This window comes from Ciconia boyciana, chromosome 5, assembly GCF_034638445.1.
Source record: "Ciconia boyciana chromosome 5, ASM3463844v1, whole genome shotgun sequence".
NCBI classification, from domain to species: Eukaryota; Metazoa; Chordata; class Aves; order Ciconiiformes; family Ciconiidae; genus Ciconia; species Ciconia boyciana.
This window is the reverse complement of record NC_132938.1, coordinates 31,784,970-31,804,475: the sequence shown is the minus strand read 5'-3', so window position 1 is coordinate 31,804,475 and position 19,506 is coordinate 31,784,970. Positions and strand designations below refer to the sequence as shown.

The following is a 19,506-nucleotide window of genomic DNA, read 5'->3' as shown; positions in this document are numbered from 1 at the left end:
TCAGGAAAATATGGCTGTCCTTGCTCAGCGGTATTAAAGCCAAGGAGAAACAGCCACTGACATTCTTATTTTTCCCACTTTCTTTCATCTGCCATCATGCCATTCTCGTTAGTTTAAGCAACAGTCTAATTCCTGCATCATCACCTTGAAATGGGAAAGGACACACCACTGACAAACCTGGTGGAGCACCTTTGCTTGGATGATGCTGAGCTAGCAGCACACACAGGTGGGCTGGCAACTATCATGTGATAAATTCCAAACCTCACCATCTACCTGAGCTCTAATGTAGGTAGATCTAATATTGAGACAAAACAATGGCAATACAATTATTTTCATACCCATAATTTCTAAAAAGTCAAAGATCATAATATAGATAATAAGGGACAATTTCACTACAGCTGGATAGGCACTTACCTAATCACATTACTGTTAGGGAAATTTCCCAGAGTCACAGAATTGTTGCCCGTCTGGAGACGGTCTAGTCCAAGCCCCTGCTCAAAGCAGGGTCATCTACAGGCAGGCTGTCCAGGACTGTGTCCCATTGGGTTTTGAATACCTCCGTGGATGGGGACTCCACAACCTCTCCAGGCAGCCTGTTCCACTGCTTGACCACCCTCATGGAAAAAAAAAGCATTTTTCTTATGTTTAAATGGAATTCCCTGTATTTCAATTTGTGCCCGTTGTCTTTTGTACCTTCCCTGGATACCACCGAGAAGAGACTGTCTCAATCTTTTTACTCCCACCCATTAGGTATTTCTGTACATGGAGATGTTCCCCCCCGAGCCTTCTCTTCTCAAGGCTGAACACCCCCAGCTTGCTCAGCCTCTCATGCGAGAGATGCTCCAACCCCTTAATCACCTTCGGGGCCCTTCGCTGGACTTGCCAAGAATGTCCACACCCATGTTGAACTGGGAGCCTTACGGAAGACAGCGTGTTTGGGGAGTTAGTTATCCTGGGCAAGCCCTGTCTGCTCTGCTGGGCACGAGCAGCCCATACGTGGGCACGGGTGGCCGCTGCGCAGGGAATCTGCTGGAGCACCCGTGCCAGGCTGTGCTGCGCGCTGGTGGATGCTGTGACGGAGATAACGTTGCAGCCTGCCTGAAGCCTGCCAGGTTTTTGCCTTGTGGCTAAAACAGTGCTGATAACACACCAGTGTTTCAGCTACTGCTGAACAGTGCTTGCACAGCATCAAGGCTTTCTCTCTCCCCTCATTTATACTGGAGGATGAATGGCAAGACTGCAGCTCCAGGAATTAATACTGCTGCAGCTATTGTGATCCAAAGATCTTGTTGCCCAAGAAGGGTCAGAGGATGAAATGAAACCGGAATGCCTGCATACAGAAAGCTAAAAGACTAGGGTACCAAAACTGCACACAACTGGTTTCTTACAGAGAAAAAGAGGAAGGGTAAAATTCTGTCCCAAAGAATGGTTTAAAAAACCCAAAAAGTCTGTGGTCATATGGTTTCATTTAGGAATAATAGCATTTGAATAGGTCAGGCTTGCCACATGTGCACCAATTTTTGTATAAAATATTTTAAATTGAAAGACTGAAGGCCTAATCTTAACCTTTTTAAATTAGCATCACATAGGAATCTCAGTGTTTCTCAGATTTAGGGTGACAAAAAAAGAACAAATTGGGTTTTCCAACTGAACCCTAGAATTGCTTATTTAACTTCAGATTAATTATCTCAATTTTAGGGACATACTGTAAGACCAAAAAAAAATTAATTCTAAGAATTTCTTAAAAACACATTATAATAGGTTTAATTGAGCAATTTAGGTTTTAATAAATTGATAAAAACTCTCCTTTTATTCTCTCCAGACTACTCTTCTTCTGACAATAAACAGCCTCAACGGTTATTGCTTCTCCTTTATTATTTTTCTAATGTTATTTTTCCCCCATCCCCAATGTCCTGGTTTCAGCTGGGATAGAGTTAATTTTCTTTCCAGTAGCTGCTATAGTGCTGTGTTTTGGATTTAGTAGGAGAATGATGTTGATAACACACTGATGGTTGAGTTGTTGCTAAGTAATGCTTACACTGGTCAAGGACTTTTCAGCTTCCCATGCTCTGCCAGGTGCACAAGAAGCTGGGAGGGGGCACAGCCAAACTGGCCAGCGGGCTATTCCATACCATGTGCCGTCATGCTCACTATAGAAACTGGGGGGAGCTGGCGGGGGGACAGCAATCGCTGCTCCAGGACTGGCTGGGCATCGGTCGGCAGGTGGTGGGCGGTTACACCACTTGGGGTTTTTTCCTGGGTTTTGTTCCTCTCTCTCTCTCTCGTTGTTTTTCTTTTAATTACAATTTATTATTTTATTGTTATTATTTTATTCCAATTATTAAACTGTTCTTGTCTCAACCCACAAGTTTTCTTACTTGTGCTCTTCTGATTCTCTCCCCCCTCCCACCAGGGGGGAGGGTGAGCGAGCGGCTGTGTGGGGCTTAGATGCCGACTGGGGCTAAACCACGACACCCAACTGCAGATAACAACAGAAGACAGACAGCTTGAGTATTCAGACTTTTCCCATGACTTAATGTCTGCCCCACTCTGCTTTCAACTCACCCCAGCTGAGTACTAAAACAGGTCATGAGGCTTCCATGATCTTTTGATCTTCCAGGTGAGGACAGCACAGAAGCTTCTTGGAGCAGAGTCCAGGACAGTCATGTTAATATCCCGACTCACAAAGGGCTTGTTTCATACATGATGTACATGGTAGCCCACAGATTTAAATCTTCCACAAATTTGTGCTTGTTTTGTACTTCATGAAATTAAATACTTGATTTTAAAGCAAAGTTGTATAAATATTACTTTTCTTTTATTCTAGTTGCTTACCACAATGTATATAAAATAATAGTAACAGAAGGTAAAATGACAGCTTTACTATAGTCTGAATATTAGTAATGTTTTCATTTTAGAAAGCTGCACAGGCTTTGGTCACCAAAATGATACCAGTTTTATTATACCACCTGTGCTCAAAGATCCCCTAATTCTTCATAACTGATATTCATGTAAGAATTACTATTAATTGAAGTGTTATGTTTTTAATTGTAATGTCAAAATATACATCTTTTGGTAAGATGAAATACAGTATTTTCAATAAAATGGAACATTTGCTTTTTTTTTAAATTCAGATTCCAATTTAAAAGGGTTTATATACAAAATAAGGTATTCAAAAGTCACCACTGAAGACATCGAGAGCAGAACATGAGTTCTTTTCTCATTCTTACTGAACTGCTTCATCCTGAATAATTAACGTCAGTTAGCATCAGTGGAAACTAGTGACTTAATTACAAACAGTATTAATATGTAAGTAACACTTAGAGACAACGATCTCCCCATTCCTGTAAGCGGCAAATGAGAGACATAAAAAGTATGAGATACACCCACTTTAAATAAACGATTCCTTCCAATGGCTCAGAAGCCTAATGTGGTACATGTATTTTCAGGTACTTCTGAATGGGTGTTCTAAGTTGTTTTTAATTAGTAAAATTTAATAAGTATAAACACATTAAATAACAAAACTGACAAAATACAATGTATGAAAAATAAAATATATCTGTATGCTTGCAACAGCAATTATTTATCTATGAATATATGCGATGATATTTCCAGTTAACACAATATTCTTTATAATTTCTAACTGTAACAATCTTAGTGCAAAATAGACAAAATCTAAAATAATAATAAATTTTTTTTTCCATGTAATTTAATATGTTGTTTACACCTTAGAGATGCTTGTAATGTTAGCTGGTAATCAGTTTTTTATTTAATCAACATTAGACAAGCAGAACACTACCTGTTGGCCAGTGCAAGGATGTACAACAATACATCCTCCCACTTCTAGTCCTCTGCATGATACCTATGGATACACATCATGTCAACCTGAGTGGCATGTAATTATTAGAAAACTGTATGTTCTTGAATAGAAGAATGATTTGATATACAATTATCTGCATAGACGGACTTTAAGAGCATATCGTAAGATTGTGATTGCTAATCGCATCGTACTTCATAGCCTAAATTTGAAATGCTCATCTGCTAAATACACCAGATATTTTAAAGATTAGTTCTCACTGTATTTACCTAATTTGTGTGTCACAACATAAAGGCCTGTGTCACCTCTCCAACAGCTTGAGCTTAACTGTGTGAAGGATTCCAGGTTTTGTTCTGATCTTTTAAAAACAAAATTTGAAAAATATCTCCATATATGATTCAAAAAATTGACTAGAAAATACTTTAAGAATTGATTTTATAATATTTAAAGGTTTTCAATAAATCTTTAAAAATATCATTTTTCTTTTAACTTTTTATTTAATATTGGGATAATATTTAAAATGCAATTTCACACAAAGATTAAACAAAAGGAGATGAGTAGTTGTTAATGACAAAAACATTAATAAAGAATAACTGATTTTTTTTTAACTAAGAAAAGGTACAGTAAACAAAATGCATTCACAAAAAATAGATAATCAATACTTTTAAATACTATGAAGAACGACCTGTAAACAGAAAACACTTGTTAAAAGCCCAAACATAAGAAATCATCATGAGTATAAAACATACACTGGCTCAGCATTTTTAAGACAATTGTGTATGTTATTCTATGTTAGCTCACACTAAGATGAAGAAACTTCTGTAACTGTATGAGATAAGCAAACAGAAATAAAATAGTAAAATTTTATTTTAAAAGAGATTGTCATATCAAGTACTCTTTTCCTTCTTACAATTATTATGTTTGCAAAATAGTAACAAAACTTAGCTGGCCTTGATACAAAACCCCGTCAAACAGCCAGCAAAAAACAGTCACCCCAGCCAGTGGGGAAAGCAGAATTTTGCAAAGTTGATTACTTCACCGGTTCTCAGAAATTTCAAAGGTAATCACTGATTTGAAGAAAACAGAGGTAGAATACAAGTCAGCCTTCATAATTTTCGAAACAAAGTCCTTGTAACAAGGTAATGCTTCAGTTGCTCAAGTACTGGTTATTCCTTGAAGCTCACGTTTCTGGTGGAGAAAGAAAAAATTCAAAATAAAGCTATTATATTTTACTAATGAATATTAGGATAAAAAGTAATAACTAGATTTATCCTCCTCATATTATCTTCTGTTATTCCTGAATATCAGCTATCAGCATATTCTAAAACTCTACATTCAGTTCATTGACTCATTGCTCAAATACTTAAAAAAGTAAATGTGAAGCGAGGAGGAAGAGAAAATTTATTGAGAAGATTAAATCAGATTAGAGAAAAAGACAGTTGTAACAGTACAGAACAGTAATTACAGAGTACTTTTTACTGTGGTAAGCTCCCAGGAAGGAATAAATAAGTAGGGTAAAAGATGGTGATACTACTACTGAGATCATTCTAATGTAATAATCCATTGACAGGTTTAAAACGCAAGATAGTAAAAAATTAAACTGCATATGAATTCAGTTGTTAAAAACCACTTTCTTTAAAAATACATACTTCATGAAAATGGGATATTTTCTGATAAGATATGGTACAGAGCTGTCATTGTAAAAACTAAGTACACAAATACTAGGATAAAAATAGTTCACTCATGGTACTCTTCAAGTATAGCGACTGGACTATTTTTATTGCTCTTGGGACTCACTGTAAAGCAAGGAAGACTAAAGACAATTCTCTACTGATGATACTAATTCTCAGAAATTTATTATGTATCATCTCAGTCAAAATGTTGATTTGCAATGTAACAGGGTTTGCCTAATGGTTCACCAGTAAAGCAAAAGTCATAACTGCTCTTTCATCCCCAATATCTCATTTGCTACGGTTCCTTTTTTTGCTTTGTCCAAAAACTCAGAGAAGAAGAGAAAAATTGCTGACAATGTGGATCATGCCATGCTGACCTCAGTTCTCAGGAAACCTGTGTTTTTGTTAACAAAAGTAAGCTTAAGAACAAGCCATATGTATTTACCAACAAAAATAAAGTTTAAAATCTTATCAGTTTGGAATTCTGTTTCTTGGAGTTCAGCAGTTAGATAGCTAGATTCATGAGCTGTTATAGTATACTATATAGCTGTTATAGCACACCTATTTCCTAAAACAATCAGTTTTTCTCTCCCTGTCCTTCCACTCTTCACTGCAATTCATTATGCAGTATAGGACAGACAGGATATAAAGTCAATAATCAGGCCTGTAACACATAACTGACATCATCTAAAACAACAACGATCTCTAAAAGAACAAAAATGTCAGTGAAAATGAAGAGGTGAGAGGTTGATTTTTATGGACTCTGGTGACCACAATCTTAGCCATTCATAGCATTCAAGCACTAACAATGAAAAATGCATTAATTAGTTTTATGCACTTGTTTTGGAGACAGTTTCCTCTAATGTGTAGGGTTCAAGTGCATTTTAGACTCTCCTATGGAGTGTCTTTCCTTCATTGCTGTACTTGAGAGAATTTCATGGCATTTCTCTTAATATGAACCATTTGTTGTTTGGAGATAACTATTAACAATAATAAATTGGCAACATATATTTGGATATAATTAATGGTAATAATAAGCAGGCGATATATATTTGGAAGCTGTCAGCTGGTGCAAGACCATTAACAAAAACAGGAACAGGAATCCATTACATTATATAGTCTTTGGAGACCACTTTGCATCTATCATTTCCAATCAATATTTTATAGTAGGAGAGTCAACAAAAGAAGAACTTAGAACCACCTAAAGTGTGTAAGAATTTCATAGAATTAAAAAAGTATTATTTATAAACAGTTTAAACCTAACTCTTGAACAGAAACAATCTGCTAAAATCAAATCACTTACTTTTCAGCTGCTGCCTGATCAGTTGTCCTTACAATCGTACGTTCTGGAGAATGTGAGGGAGACCTTAATGTTGAACTGAGAGGAGGTGAAGCACGTAATGATGATGTAGAGAGACCGTGTCGACGCATTTCCTGAATTGCACGCTCTCTACCAACAGATAGCAATTTCAGTTACATAACACTTTGGTACTGCAGGACGTTAAAGGAAGAAAATGTAACTTTTTTTACCATGTTTTTACTTGGTGATTTTCACAATACTTTGCAAAGAGCCTTGTTTTCTTGTAATGTCACTCAACTTTCTTCTTGTTTTCATGAGAAGGGAGAATTTTTTTTTAGATGCAATGGTAAACTCACAAAATTTGTGAGGGAAACTCTGTAAGTTTTTTTTCTTTTTTAATTAAGCAGTTTTCAAGATGAGAGTATTAGATTTTGCATGACAATAGGAACACAATTTTCCATAAAAGTTCCTCACTATTGAAAAAAGCAACAGTTTTAAAAGTGAGAAAGAAGAAACGAGAAGAGTCACCTCACTGAAAAAACAGCATCTTACCGTTCAAATCGTTCAGTTGTCAGTTGCCTTTTTAAAACATCACAGTCAGTCTGCAGCTGTGCAACTTTACTTCGAAGTATGGGAACCTCTCTATTATAGCTGCTTCTAAAAAAAAATCATGAGAAGCAACAAAGTTTTCTTTGAACACTGTCAGCTAGGAACTTAGACAAATTAGAGCAAGATAAAACAAAAATAGATAGTGAACATGTTGTTTCACACAGACCAAATTAAAGACAAATTAGAAGCAGTGAGAACCAAGTGAATGCAACAGAATGTTTCTGGAAGAACCTAAGGTGAGAAAGAAGTGAGAAGCTGGCAAGCCTCTCACTACAACCTTACTACAATACATCATGTTCTTTTTCAGACAAAGGTAAAAACAAACATGTTTTATAAAAACAGACAAAATAATTAAATCATTAATTTATTGATTTACTATCCTCTGTTGCAATGCGAGATGGCCTTTATATGTACACTTTCAAAAAAGAAGAAAAAAGCAGTAACTATGCACAAAAAATACAAACATTACAGATATGGCTTCAGTAAAAATTATATCAAGTAGGCTGGAACTATCTGGCTAGCAATGAACACAACTGAATCAAATCTAAGTAAAAGCTATATTAATGCAAGCTCAGACCAGCAAAACGCAGAGTCTGAAAGCTTGTCAAGTACACCCTCAGTGTTTGGGCTCAACTGTTTCAACTGCAAGAATCAAAATGAAAAGCAGCCTTGAAAATCTTAAGTAACATAATTAAATATACTTCTTAGCAAATCATCAGCTTGGACGACTCAATGCTTGGTTGCAAAACACCATTAATTGCATTATAAAGCAAGCAAAAAAAATCATTGAGTGTAAAATAAGTTGTCTAAACCAGAATCTAGACAGCTATGTTATTCCGTAGAGTCTTCAAAGGCAATATGAGGTAGAGTGCTCAAAAGTCACTTCTGGAGAAGCAAAGGTGTACTAGTTTATTGCTAAAGCACTGGACTTGAATTCTGAAAAACGAGTTCCACTCCTAGCTCAGTCACAGACTTCCTGTCTGGCATGCGCTGGTTTCTGACTCCAGGAAGATGCAAACTACTCAAGAGATTTGATCCAAAAAGAACCGCAGAATATTTTTTCCCATGTTCCCTATTCATCAATAAAATTCCTAGAATGGTATCTTGATCCAGTTTGTTGAAAACAGATGCAGAAGACAAGAGGTCTCGATGATATCTTATTCTAAGTCCTTCAGAGACAGGCATATGCTTTCAGGATGGAGGTAAGAATTCAGGGCCCAATATCATTATTGTAAAATAAAGAAAGAAAGCAAACAGTTTTGTGAGTTCTGAGGTTATTCCATGTCAATGACATTTAAACAAAATTAAGATCATGAAGTAAATCACTCAAAAATTAAGAAATATTTTAATTTGGAACCCCTATGCACAGTAATCATCATATAATAAGATTACACGATGATATACCATTTTTTCACAGGACATCTGGCTCTTTCACAGTAGATACAGAGAGTTCTCAACAAGTAGTTTAGCTATTCAATATTTTCTGTTTATTTAATACTTAATTACTGTAGAGCTTAAAGATCTCATTTACTGTACTATCACCCAAATAGCACTCTGAGTAACACAACTACTCATTCTTCGCAGAGCTCAAAATTACAGCACTGGAGAACTTCACAAGTTAAACTTGATTTTGAGAATCCTTCTAAAGTTAGAGGTTGCATCAGTACCATTTTATAAATAGAGTAGGAGCCAGGCACAATAAGGCCAAAACTGTAAATAATGTTCAAAAATATTGACACATGATTTTTGTCAGTTAGAACTGAAATTTTGCCAAGTCAAATGAATTTTTATATCTCGCAAGACACAAACAATTGTCACATACTTCAGTCACAGCTGTGAGCATTTAAAGTTCCTGTTCTTTAGACTGCAACTACTACAAACCAAATAGTAGAAAACAAGGTATGTACAACTAGTTCTCACACCTGAACATTTGCCTAGCAACATGCAGAACCTTTGAGATAAACAGAGGAAGACAATTCAATAGAGTAGCCACTATTCCTCCAAGAAAACATTTTCCTTCTTCCTGCAATATCCCATCCTGTTAACAATGCAAGTACTGACATTTACAACAACCAAGAAAGGAACCCTACAATGTGTGCGGAAGAATTGTGAAAAAATTACTATGAAGTTATTTAAACAGTTTTATAATGTTTGTACACAAAGAAGCTAAATTAAAGTTAAATGAAAACCTCCTTCTTTCCGTTTTTTTTTTTTTTTTTTTTTTTTTGTAACTTTCACACTTAATTTCATAGTCAGGACATTCCATTAGTTTATGTTCTTTGTATGCAACTAACTTTTTTCCCCCAAGTAAACAAAACTCAGCAATTCTAAAACATGAAGCAATGAGTTGCACAGGGGCAATTAATAGCGTAGTCATCTACAGATTCATTGAGATCACTGCTACTTGAGGTGGACCATTGTCAGTGGTAAGTTGTAGCCCTTACGTAAATCAACCAAAAGTGTTTTTCTTGCACATTTGTGTCACCAAGTTACAGATAACTTTTAACTGTTTAGGTATGCTATATTCTGTATCTCATAAGGAAGCATTATCTGTCCTTTTACCTTCCATATGTTTCCTTTCTCACCCTACCTCAGTGTTTACTAAGTGGGTGTATCTGTGTTTCTTTTTCTGAAATTCTACTTTGACTTTACTCTTCACCACCATCTACATTCAGCTGCTACTCCTCCTTCTTGCTATTTAATGCAGAGATACCACTACACTCACTGGCTAATGTATCCCCAGGAGAATTACCATGTCATGATGACACATATCATGGAAACTTCAAATTCCCTGCTCCATATCATGAAGAAAATTTTTTAAATCCCCTACTTCTCTTGTACATGAATTTCATATACACAAAATATGCCCCCCTTAACTCAATTGTTCCAAACAGATTAGTCTTTCTTCTATAAGAGTGTTAAAAAGTTATTTATACTCTAGGCAGATGCACAGCATAAGAAGTTGCCATTAGCTATAATATAGCCACATTTAGTGTAGGTGTCAGGTTCAGTTCCATTTATGTTTCAAAGGAACAATAAATGATACAGGACTTTTTCCTTAGCAGTTAATATTAATAGCAGCAAAAGTACTTTTGCTTTTTTAAAGCACTGACTTCACTATTTATTATGTGATTCTTACTTTAATCAAAGTAAGGACAACAGGCATCTTCAGTAGCCTGATTGAAATGTGAAATGTGAAAAGCAATTCACATTTACCATGGATTTAATCTACTCAGTATTTTTTTGTGAGCAGTACACATATGTTAAAATTTTACTTTCAATTTGCTTTGAGATGCTTGATGAATCCCACATTGTTCTAAAGGAGTTAGGACTTCAGAATACTCTCCAAGATAAGAACATAAGACATATTTCAAGACTAAGAAAATTTGTATTCTCTTAATAATTAAACTCAAACTCTTCAAAGACAAATAAAAATATGATGCTTTGCTTAAAAAGCAGAGTTGAATTAGATTGCTTCCTGAAGCTAAGAAGAAAATCTGAACCTGTGAGAGAGGTGGTTATATATTTTGAGAATTGATACACTTTGTTGCAAAGGTTAAATATCGAAATCATACTGCAATGCATACATACATTTATAGATGTACTCAACAGCCAAAAAATTTTAAAAAATTATCATGGGTTGGCTAGTTCTGTAGTGGAAATAATGTCTGCAACAGATCAGCTACCTTGTCATTAGGTAGTTATGTCCACCAAGAGGCTCAGAAGGAAAGGATTTTAGTGATTGCACTGAAAAGGTGGCAGAGTTATATCAGACAAGTGAACTTCAGGAAAGGTATCACCTCCTGTGCCTGACTGATGTGGGAAAGAGTCATGACCAGCAGAGAAAATGAAGCGAACTTTCTGGAGTCAGACTGGGGACAAATCCAGAGAGAAACTGAGTCCTTATTCCCAAGACTGTGAAAACTCAGCAGGGTGTTCCTTCCTTTTGGAGTAGGTTTCCTTTGGAACTCCTGTTTAAGTTTACTGCTTGTACTAAACTGATGTCCACCAGAGTGCTGATTAAAGAAAACAATATGAAAGATCTGTAAAGAAAATTTAACTAAATGATGCTGTGAAAGGTCAAAAGACATTGCTGCAAAAATCTGCTCAGCCATACTGAACATTAGGAATTTGACTTTGTGACTAAGTGTTGTCACACAGAAAAAGTTTCTTTGTAAACCACGTAACACATTCATACACTTGTTAAACTTACAGTTTGCTCTCGGCGAGTGTTAGCTTGTCTTTCAATAACTGAATTTCAGAATCTTTCTCATGGGATGTTAAATGGTTCTGAAATTCTTTGTCTCTACTAGTAGCCAGCAATGTTTCAAGATTCTGAACTGTAAGTCTCTCACTGGATAACTGCTTTTTCAGCAACTCTGCTTCTGATTTTATATCTTCTAATTCACCTAGAACCTAGGGCACAAATTTTATACATTATTAATACAGTGGTTTACAAACACACAGAGTTCTCTTTCGTGAAGAGTTGTTACAAAAACTGAAATGACTGGAAGTTTCATAAAAATGAATAGGAAACTGAGCTCACAAAACAAATTAAAGCCTACAATTATTTAAAACTATACTTTGTTAAAAACTATTCAAGCTGTACACCTGTCAAATGCTTTACTGGGAGCTGGATTACTGAGTGCTGGAAATGCTTAGGTAAGTACCCAGAACACTAATTGGCTTTTAACAGCAGTAGGCTTTTGCACAAGTACAAAAATAGTATTTACTATACTTCATTCTATTCGACTAGGTTAGCTCACAATTAGCTTCTTGGCTTTTGCTGAAAATGTAGGAATGCTTGTTTTCCTCATCATTCTATGAATATAAACAAATTCTGTGGGGATGAGAACTACTGTTCTCAAGGTCTTGAATATTACAGTAACAGAAAGCCTGACCAAGTCACTAAGTAAAGACACAACAATCAATTGTAAAGAAAAAAGTTCAGAAATTACAGATATTTAGAATGGTTTAAACTATTTCAAAATATTTAATGAACTTCAGCTGAATCTAAATTTCAATTTAATTGAAAAAACCCATTAGGGAAAAGTCTTTAATATCTAAATAAGAAGTGCACTATTCACTTTTTAGAAAAGTTGAAAATTTGAGTAAATTAAAAAACAGTACATAAAACCAAATAAATATAATTTGTCTCTGTGGTATAGCGAAAACTACTGCTGCCACATTTTGTAGTGATAATGAATGAAAGAAACTCCCTCTTTTTGCACAAAACTCACAGATACAGATCTGCAAAATTTATAATTTATATATAAATGCAAAACTAGTGACGTAAATTAACTTACCTTGCTCTCAGAAGTAGCTTATTCTTTTCTCCAAAAACCATTAAAAGCAAAGGAAGATATTTTATTATAGCACATTAAATTTGCCTTTATTTGCCTAAATTTGCTGCTTACCCTTTCATAATCCATGCTTTTGGATGTCAGCTGTCGAGATAAAAGTTCTTTGTTAGACTCAAGTTTCACACAGAGTTCTCTCACAGAAGCCAGGTCCGCCAACACAGAAGACTTATCCTGATTTTCACGTTTAAAATCCTCTTCCAATTTGGACATTTTTTTTGTAATGGAGGAGATCTGAGATTCATATGCTTGATGTGCAACAATATGCTAAACAAAGACAAATATGGATACCTCTTCAGTGTTAAATGTTGAGTTAACCATTCTCTTTTGGGTAACAGGGGTTTTTTTAATACTTTCTTTTCCCTTCAAAATTAACTTTCCCTATAAAATTAACTTTATATTACATTCCTTTCCTCTCCTCTCCCCAAATCACAGCTAAGAACAACTAATAAACCATCTCTGCAATTTTTAATCACCATCTTGAAGAATTATGCAAGTACTATACAAGAGTGGAATGAGGCTGGATTCCAGCTTCAGAAGAGAATTAAAAGCTTAAAACCCCCAAAGTACAATCTATTCTTTACTCAGCTTACAATACTAAAGTCTTTAACTCTTTTTGGCTAATTAAAAGCATGAGACAAAATATGGGCAATCCACACCTATTATACTCTAAAACTTCCTTGATCTCCATGAAGTTATTGTTTCTAAAACATAAACCTCATTATTTTCTATGCTACTGGTCTAGGTTTTGGTATTATGGAATCCTGATTCTGGATTTGAACTACTACTACCAGATTTTTACCTCCAGCCGCCAATGCTTCAAATACTTCAAAGCTTCAAAGAAATGTAAGAACTAAGCTTAAAAAATACTCATAAAGCTATATGCAAATATTTTGAAGCAACTAAACAAAAGGTTCTTAAGAGAGACAATAACATAGTAGCAGTGATCACCCAACAGAAGAGATCTAAAAGTATTAAAATATACGCTGTGATTCTAATTTTGGGAAAGCAGGGAAGGGAGAAGGAAAGCATCTCTAACTAAAATCAGTTACTGTTTCAAAAACTCAGTGTCCACATTTGAAACATTCATGTATAGGAATTATTTTCCACTAAAGCATCAAAAATAGTATGTCGACTTTATTAAAAAACATTTGAATGTATCCCACTTTCCTTGACAGAATTTCATTGCACAAGTTATTACCCCTTGAATCTCTTTTTCCAGAAGTTCTACTCTCTCTCGAAGATGTCTTCGATCTGTATCTATAGAAAGGAGTTCAAGTCGTATTGAGCTGCTTTCTCCTTCAGCTTGATGAGCCTTCATTTCCCACTCTTCAGCTTGCGTATTCAGCATTCGGAACTTCTCTAACAATTCTTGGTTTTCTTTTTCCTAGATGGAACAGTAAATCACTCTGCAATGATCAACATACCTTCAAGTTGCTTGATCTTATTTCATGCCTACTCCCTACAATATCTTTTTTTTTTTCAGAAGAAAGTAGATCTTTCTCCATTTTCTTACTCCCACTATCTGGCAGTTACTAAAGGGCATCATCCCTTTTGCAAGTCCAAATAGTAAATAAACACAGTGATGGCATTCAGTTTTATTAAATGGAAGTATTTACATTTAGCAGTTGTTAATGAGTTTCAAGGCTCCCAGGGGAGGGCTTATTTTGGATGTCTCTGCATTGTCAAGGGTCACATTACTGACATGTACTGATCCTAGTGCTGCCCTTTCCAAGAAATTCCAGCAGGAGTCCCTTTTCAGCTCTTTTACTTACTGCGCTCTTACAAATATTTATATTACAGCAGTACTTGAAAGACTGGTAACCTATTCAGGCATATACACCTGAGCAGTCTATCACAAACATACAAAACCGCAAGCTTCAGTGCTTACAAGTTAAGCAGTGACAGAATAAATGTTGCTTGTGAATTTTAATTTGGCCCACCTCCAAGTGCATATTATAAGGCAGTGATTAATTTTTCTTCTCTATTTAGTTCCATTCCCTTCTTTCCCTGTTCATGTAATGCACAGTGGGACAAGCAAGTTGCTAGTATGAATCAGATTTATCTAATGAGGAAGGCTACTGTTTTTGAAATTTCTTCTGTGTTTCCTGCAGAACTTGGAAGCTGCAGACAGAATGAGGTGGGGCATCAGGAAACAGAAACTCATGATTAAGCAAGTGAACACTGCACAGAAAAGTAATCCTTGTCTCCACAGGCAACATGCAGATGTAATACTAGACAAATCCCTGAAACCAACCTTTCATAATTGGTCACTGGCCATATATTCTACAGCTTCTTGGTACCTGACTTGAATAACTGGATTCTCATTTGCCAAAGATGTGGCCACATGTGTAGCTGATGTGCTTTGGATGTATGATATATTATAAAATTCTTGAAAACTAAACTTCAAGTGTCTTAAATTGAGAGTTCTAAGTTAACATACTACTGACCTTAATTTTTTCTCTGTGCTTCAGTTTCTACTTGTAAAAAGTGGTTGAATTTACATGCATTTATCTAGACATGCAAGTCTAAATCAGACCAAAACCCATTCTTTCCTATTCAAAGTCACATAATAAACTTGCCAGTTCATGTTGTCTTGACATAAATTCTATTTGTTTTAAATGAGTCTAAGTTTTAATTCACACACATCACACTTTCGAATCCAAGTATCAGGAGAAAATACATTTAACAAGAGCACTGTTTTGTCAGTACAGCAAAAACTCTGAACTCTTATCATTCATAGAGAAAACATTCCAATGTGCTAATTTTACACTTTCCTGCAGAACTACATATAAAACTTCTCTTTTTAAAAAGTAAAATATTAAAAACCATCATATAAGCTGCTTGTTGCCTACAATCATGAAATAGTACCACATATTTTACTAGTTGCCTTGTCAAAACTCAAAAAGCAAAACAACATTCAAACATGATTTTTTGTCATTCTCCAGTGTTAAGGCCAACTGAAACATAATCAATGAAATTGTTATGTGCCAGAATTTATCAATGCTTCAGATCTAATAAGGTTTTATATGAATCCACCAGTAGCTTGAAACACTGCAGAGGAAAGAAGGAAAAAACCATAAAAGAAGGAAATGGGACAGGCAGGGAGAACAGGACCCAAACCATATATTTCTTAATTTGTTGACTGTATCCTAATAGGAATGTGTTATACTCTAAAACCAATGGATTTATTGAAACAGTAATGACTACCTACAGATTATGCTTTTACCTTCGAAGCCATCAAGGTCTCAAATCTGGAAACTTCAGTTATATAATTATGAACCCTGCTTTTTGTTTCTTCTTTTTCACGTATTGCATCTTCAAGCTCACTACTGATAGCCTGAAGAGATTACATAAAGGCAAAACAGTGCATTAGAGTAAATTAATCACTATATATTACTGTATCAGACTAAATCAAAAGTAATTGCATACGCCCTAGATTTTATTCTATTCTACTTTTAAGTAATTTAGTCAAAGCCCTTTGGGATTTGCAGGGTTCAGAAATATCCCCTATTACCTTACATACACCAAAGAGTTTTCCAGGCAAGAACGATCACAGAAAACAATTAATATCATACCAGCTCATAAAATCTGCAGCTTCCCTGATGACACACCCTACTGATCTTTGGAAAATTCAACATACAGATGTTTGGAAGCTGGGATTTTTCTAGCCTTAAGATTCACTGTCCCTGAGTGAAGGGAAGTTTTGTCACTAGAAAGTCAACTTCTATTTACAACTTCTGTTTACAACTTCTATTTACTACAACATTTATTTTAAAGTAGAACTGCAAGATGAAGTAACTAAATGCATTCTTAAGATCGTATTTAGACATCAAAAATGCACCATGGAATTTGTTTGAGATGTTGGAACTGCTAACTCTGGCCTTCTCAGGTTCAGCTCTCACCTTTCTCTCAGTCCTCTAGCCCAGAGAGCCAAAAAGGCAAGTACCTTCTTCTATCCCCACTATCAAATGTGGGGGAAAGAGAGAATATCGCCTTATTTCTTTCCCTTCTTCTTTTTGTGTTATATTAATATTCATTAATGGCAGCCTTTTTACTGCGTGCCTTATTTAGCATATGCTGAAATCAGTCTGCTTGTCTCTATGGTAGCCTTCCCAAGCACACTGGGAAAGCTTTAGTCATCCCATTATGACAATATTTAATATTTCATCTTATTAGATACCTGTGAATGGCATCTCTAATTTCAATAATACACCCATATATCTATGTATTGTACCATAGGTTTTGCAAGAACTATTCAGGGTACTACATCACTTACTTAAAACATCTTGCTTTATTGCACTTTCTAGCTTCAGACTCAGCCAGGTTGACTGAGGGGAATTGAAACAAATGGTTTAGCAAACAAGGCCCTGATTATTTTTAGTGTTGGCATTCACAGTGAATTCAAACAAACATTTGTATCTCAGCATCAAAACTGTACAAGGCATTTGAGTCTCATGATGAGCTGCAATAGTTGTATTTGCTGTACAAATTGAATGTAGTGAGTTGCAACAAAATTCTGGGCTAGCTCTTTAAACACATTCACATACTCTCTATGCAGTCTTTCTAATGTTTAGCCCAATAAAAATGTTACTTACCCTATAAAACACTGGACATTTTTGTTACATATTGTCCATACGCCCATTCTATTGTACAGGGACATCCATGTCATGCACTTGGAGCTGGAAGGCTTTTGGTCAGCAGTAACCAGCTGGTGCACAAAACCAACTTATTATGCCTCAAACTATGTGAGGGATTAGCAAGACTGAATGCACTTCAGGCTCTCCAAGCCATGGATTCCAGACCCAGAGAATTCCAAGGAAGAAGAAATGGAGCAATGATGATTGGAAAGAGTGCAAATGGACATATACTATATAAGCCCCCTATGCTCTTGAAAGCCTTACACACCAGTGGTTGGTTTAACTTGCAGACCCCTGGAGAACATCTCAAGATGAAGATGCCACAAGAATAATAATTATGATAATCAAACAGTTTAATTCACTGAATTAAACCCACTTCCCACCTGCTTTTTGGCCTAAAGCTACTGACTGGCTAGCTGTTAGCAAGGAGGTACATTATGACACTAAAATACTAGAGAGCTAAGGAAAGATGAAATCATATAAACCCAATACAAATAAAAATATAACATAAAACTCTGCAAGCAGTCAAATAAAGTACCTGAACAGAATCTCCACAAAAAACAAAACTCACACACAAAAAAAGCTGCAATATACAGCTGAACTCTAAGATACCACTTCACCATGACACCCACCTTACCAATGAAAAGACAATCCCATAAGAACATTTCTCCAGGGAAATAGATGGCATCTTTGAATTCACCATCTAAAAACTCCACACAACCTTGACACAACGGAAAGGAAACCCCTCCTATTCCCATCCATTGTGCATCCTTATGCATTCCTGAAATCAGGAAACAAATTCAGACTATTTGGGACTATCATACCTTGAAAGTAAGTTTTCTTCAATCCCTCTGTCTTGTAGCTTTTAAGCCCTCTTATATTTTCTCTCCCAAAATTAACCTTTCCCAATTCACCTGTGAAAGCAAAGTTCCTGCAGAGCAACACACATGAATGGAAACTAACCTTGCCAGAACTGGAAATTAAAAACCTGCCAATACCTCTTTACAGCCACCATTACCAAGGCTCACAGAACACAAACATGCTTCATGGAGACTAGATGGATGAAACTAATGAATCACCATGCACCAGAACAAATTCAGATGTGCTAGCAATCTCCTCCCTCTCCCTCTCGCTTTCACCTAATAACCTGATATCTGCTTTTGTGGTTTCTTCCTCTCTCTCAATAATCCCTGTTTCACAGATAATAAAACCCAATTTTTATCAATTAAATACAAACTACCAAGTGATATAACCAATTGATTGTTTATACTATAATGAAATTATGTTATGTCCTAGGTTTATTTAGATTTCTTTTTTAATCTGGGGAAGGGTGACTACACTGAAAGCTTGTCTATTTCTCCCCCACCGTATTGACTACGCTAAGTATCTAAAGTAACTGCTTTTACAATTTCTGCCCAGTTGTTATCCCACAAGTGTGAGGTCATTTACCCAGTGTGTGAGACACCAATATACACACAGGGCAGAGGTATTTCATTTCATGTCTGCACAGAGATGGGTGCTAGGTGGTAGCTCCACAAAGCTAGCACAAAGTTCGGTCATGCAGGTACAGTGTTTATACAGTCTAGTTATGCATATGCTTAAGTAATTACACAAAGCAGTTTTCTATTGGTCTACATTTCTCTTATTTCAACTTAAAGCTACAGTGCTACTTTAATATTCTGCGCATGCTCAAAGGTGAGGGGTCTCTGCTTGGGCCGGGGTCTCCAGCTCAAGGGCTGTGATTTTTAGTATTATAATGAGGATAGGTCGCGTGAGGGTGCTCCTTATCACACTTCTAACTAGTTGTTTCAGATGGTTCCCAAAACCTCCTAATTAGGTTACATATTTCTCCAGGATGTGCTTTACTCCCAAGGACAGTAATTCTTGTTTAGATGTTCTGCTTTCCAGTCTGAATCCCCCTTATCAACTTTATGTAAGCCCTGGCCTTCCACCAGCTCCTGTTAGATTACACTGTTAGGCTACACAGTCATTTTTAATATCCCAGTGTTCAAGAAATACCAATAATTAAACATACCAAATGAAAATTGAGGATACAACAGTTTTGATGTACCACTATATGTAAGCAAGCAATAAATAGTTTAATACT

The 19,506-nt window shown here is 35.8% G+C and overlaps 1 protein-coding gene across 3 annotated transcripts in view; it reads right to left on the bottom strand.

The window, feature by feature from the left end:
• Positions 1-4,356: 4,356 nt before the first annotated feature.
• The window catches only part of CEP135 (centrosomal protein 135), a 40,608-nt gene continuing 25,458 nt past the window's right edge, over positions 4,357-19,506 (bottom strand). For 2 of the 3 annotated variants that reach the window (XM_072862826.1, XM_072862825.1), the window contains 7 exons: positions 15,989-16,099; positions 13,961-14,146; positions 12,817-13,026; positions 11,613-11,815; positions 7,343-7,447; positions 6,794-6,940; positions 4,357-5,005 (listed from right to left, as the gene is read on the bottom strand). In XM_072862826.1, the coding sequence (XP_072718927.1) occupies positions 4,984-5,005; positions 6,794-6,940; positions 7,343-7,447; positions 11,613-11,815; positions 12,817-13,026; positions 13,961-14,146; positions 15,989-16,099 (984 nt within the window). In that variant the 3' untranslated portion in view covers positions 4,357-4,983. Of the gene's footprint in view, positions 5,006-6,793; positions 6,941-7,342; positions 7,448-7,764; positions 8,588-11,612; positions 11,816-12,816; positions 13,027-13,960; positions 14,147-15,988; positions 16,100-19,506 lie in introns of those variants that run through there. The other variant, XM_072862828.1, reaches the window with a different exon arrangement.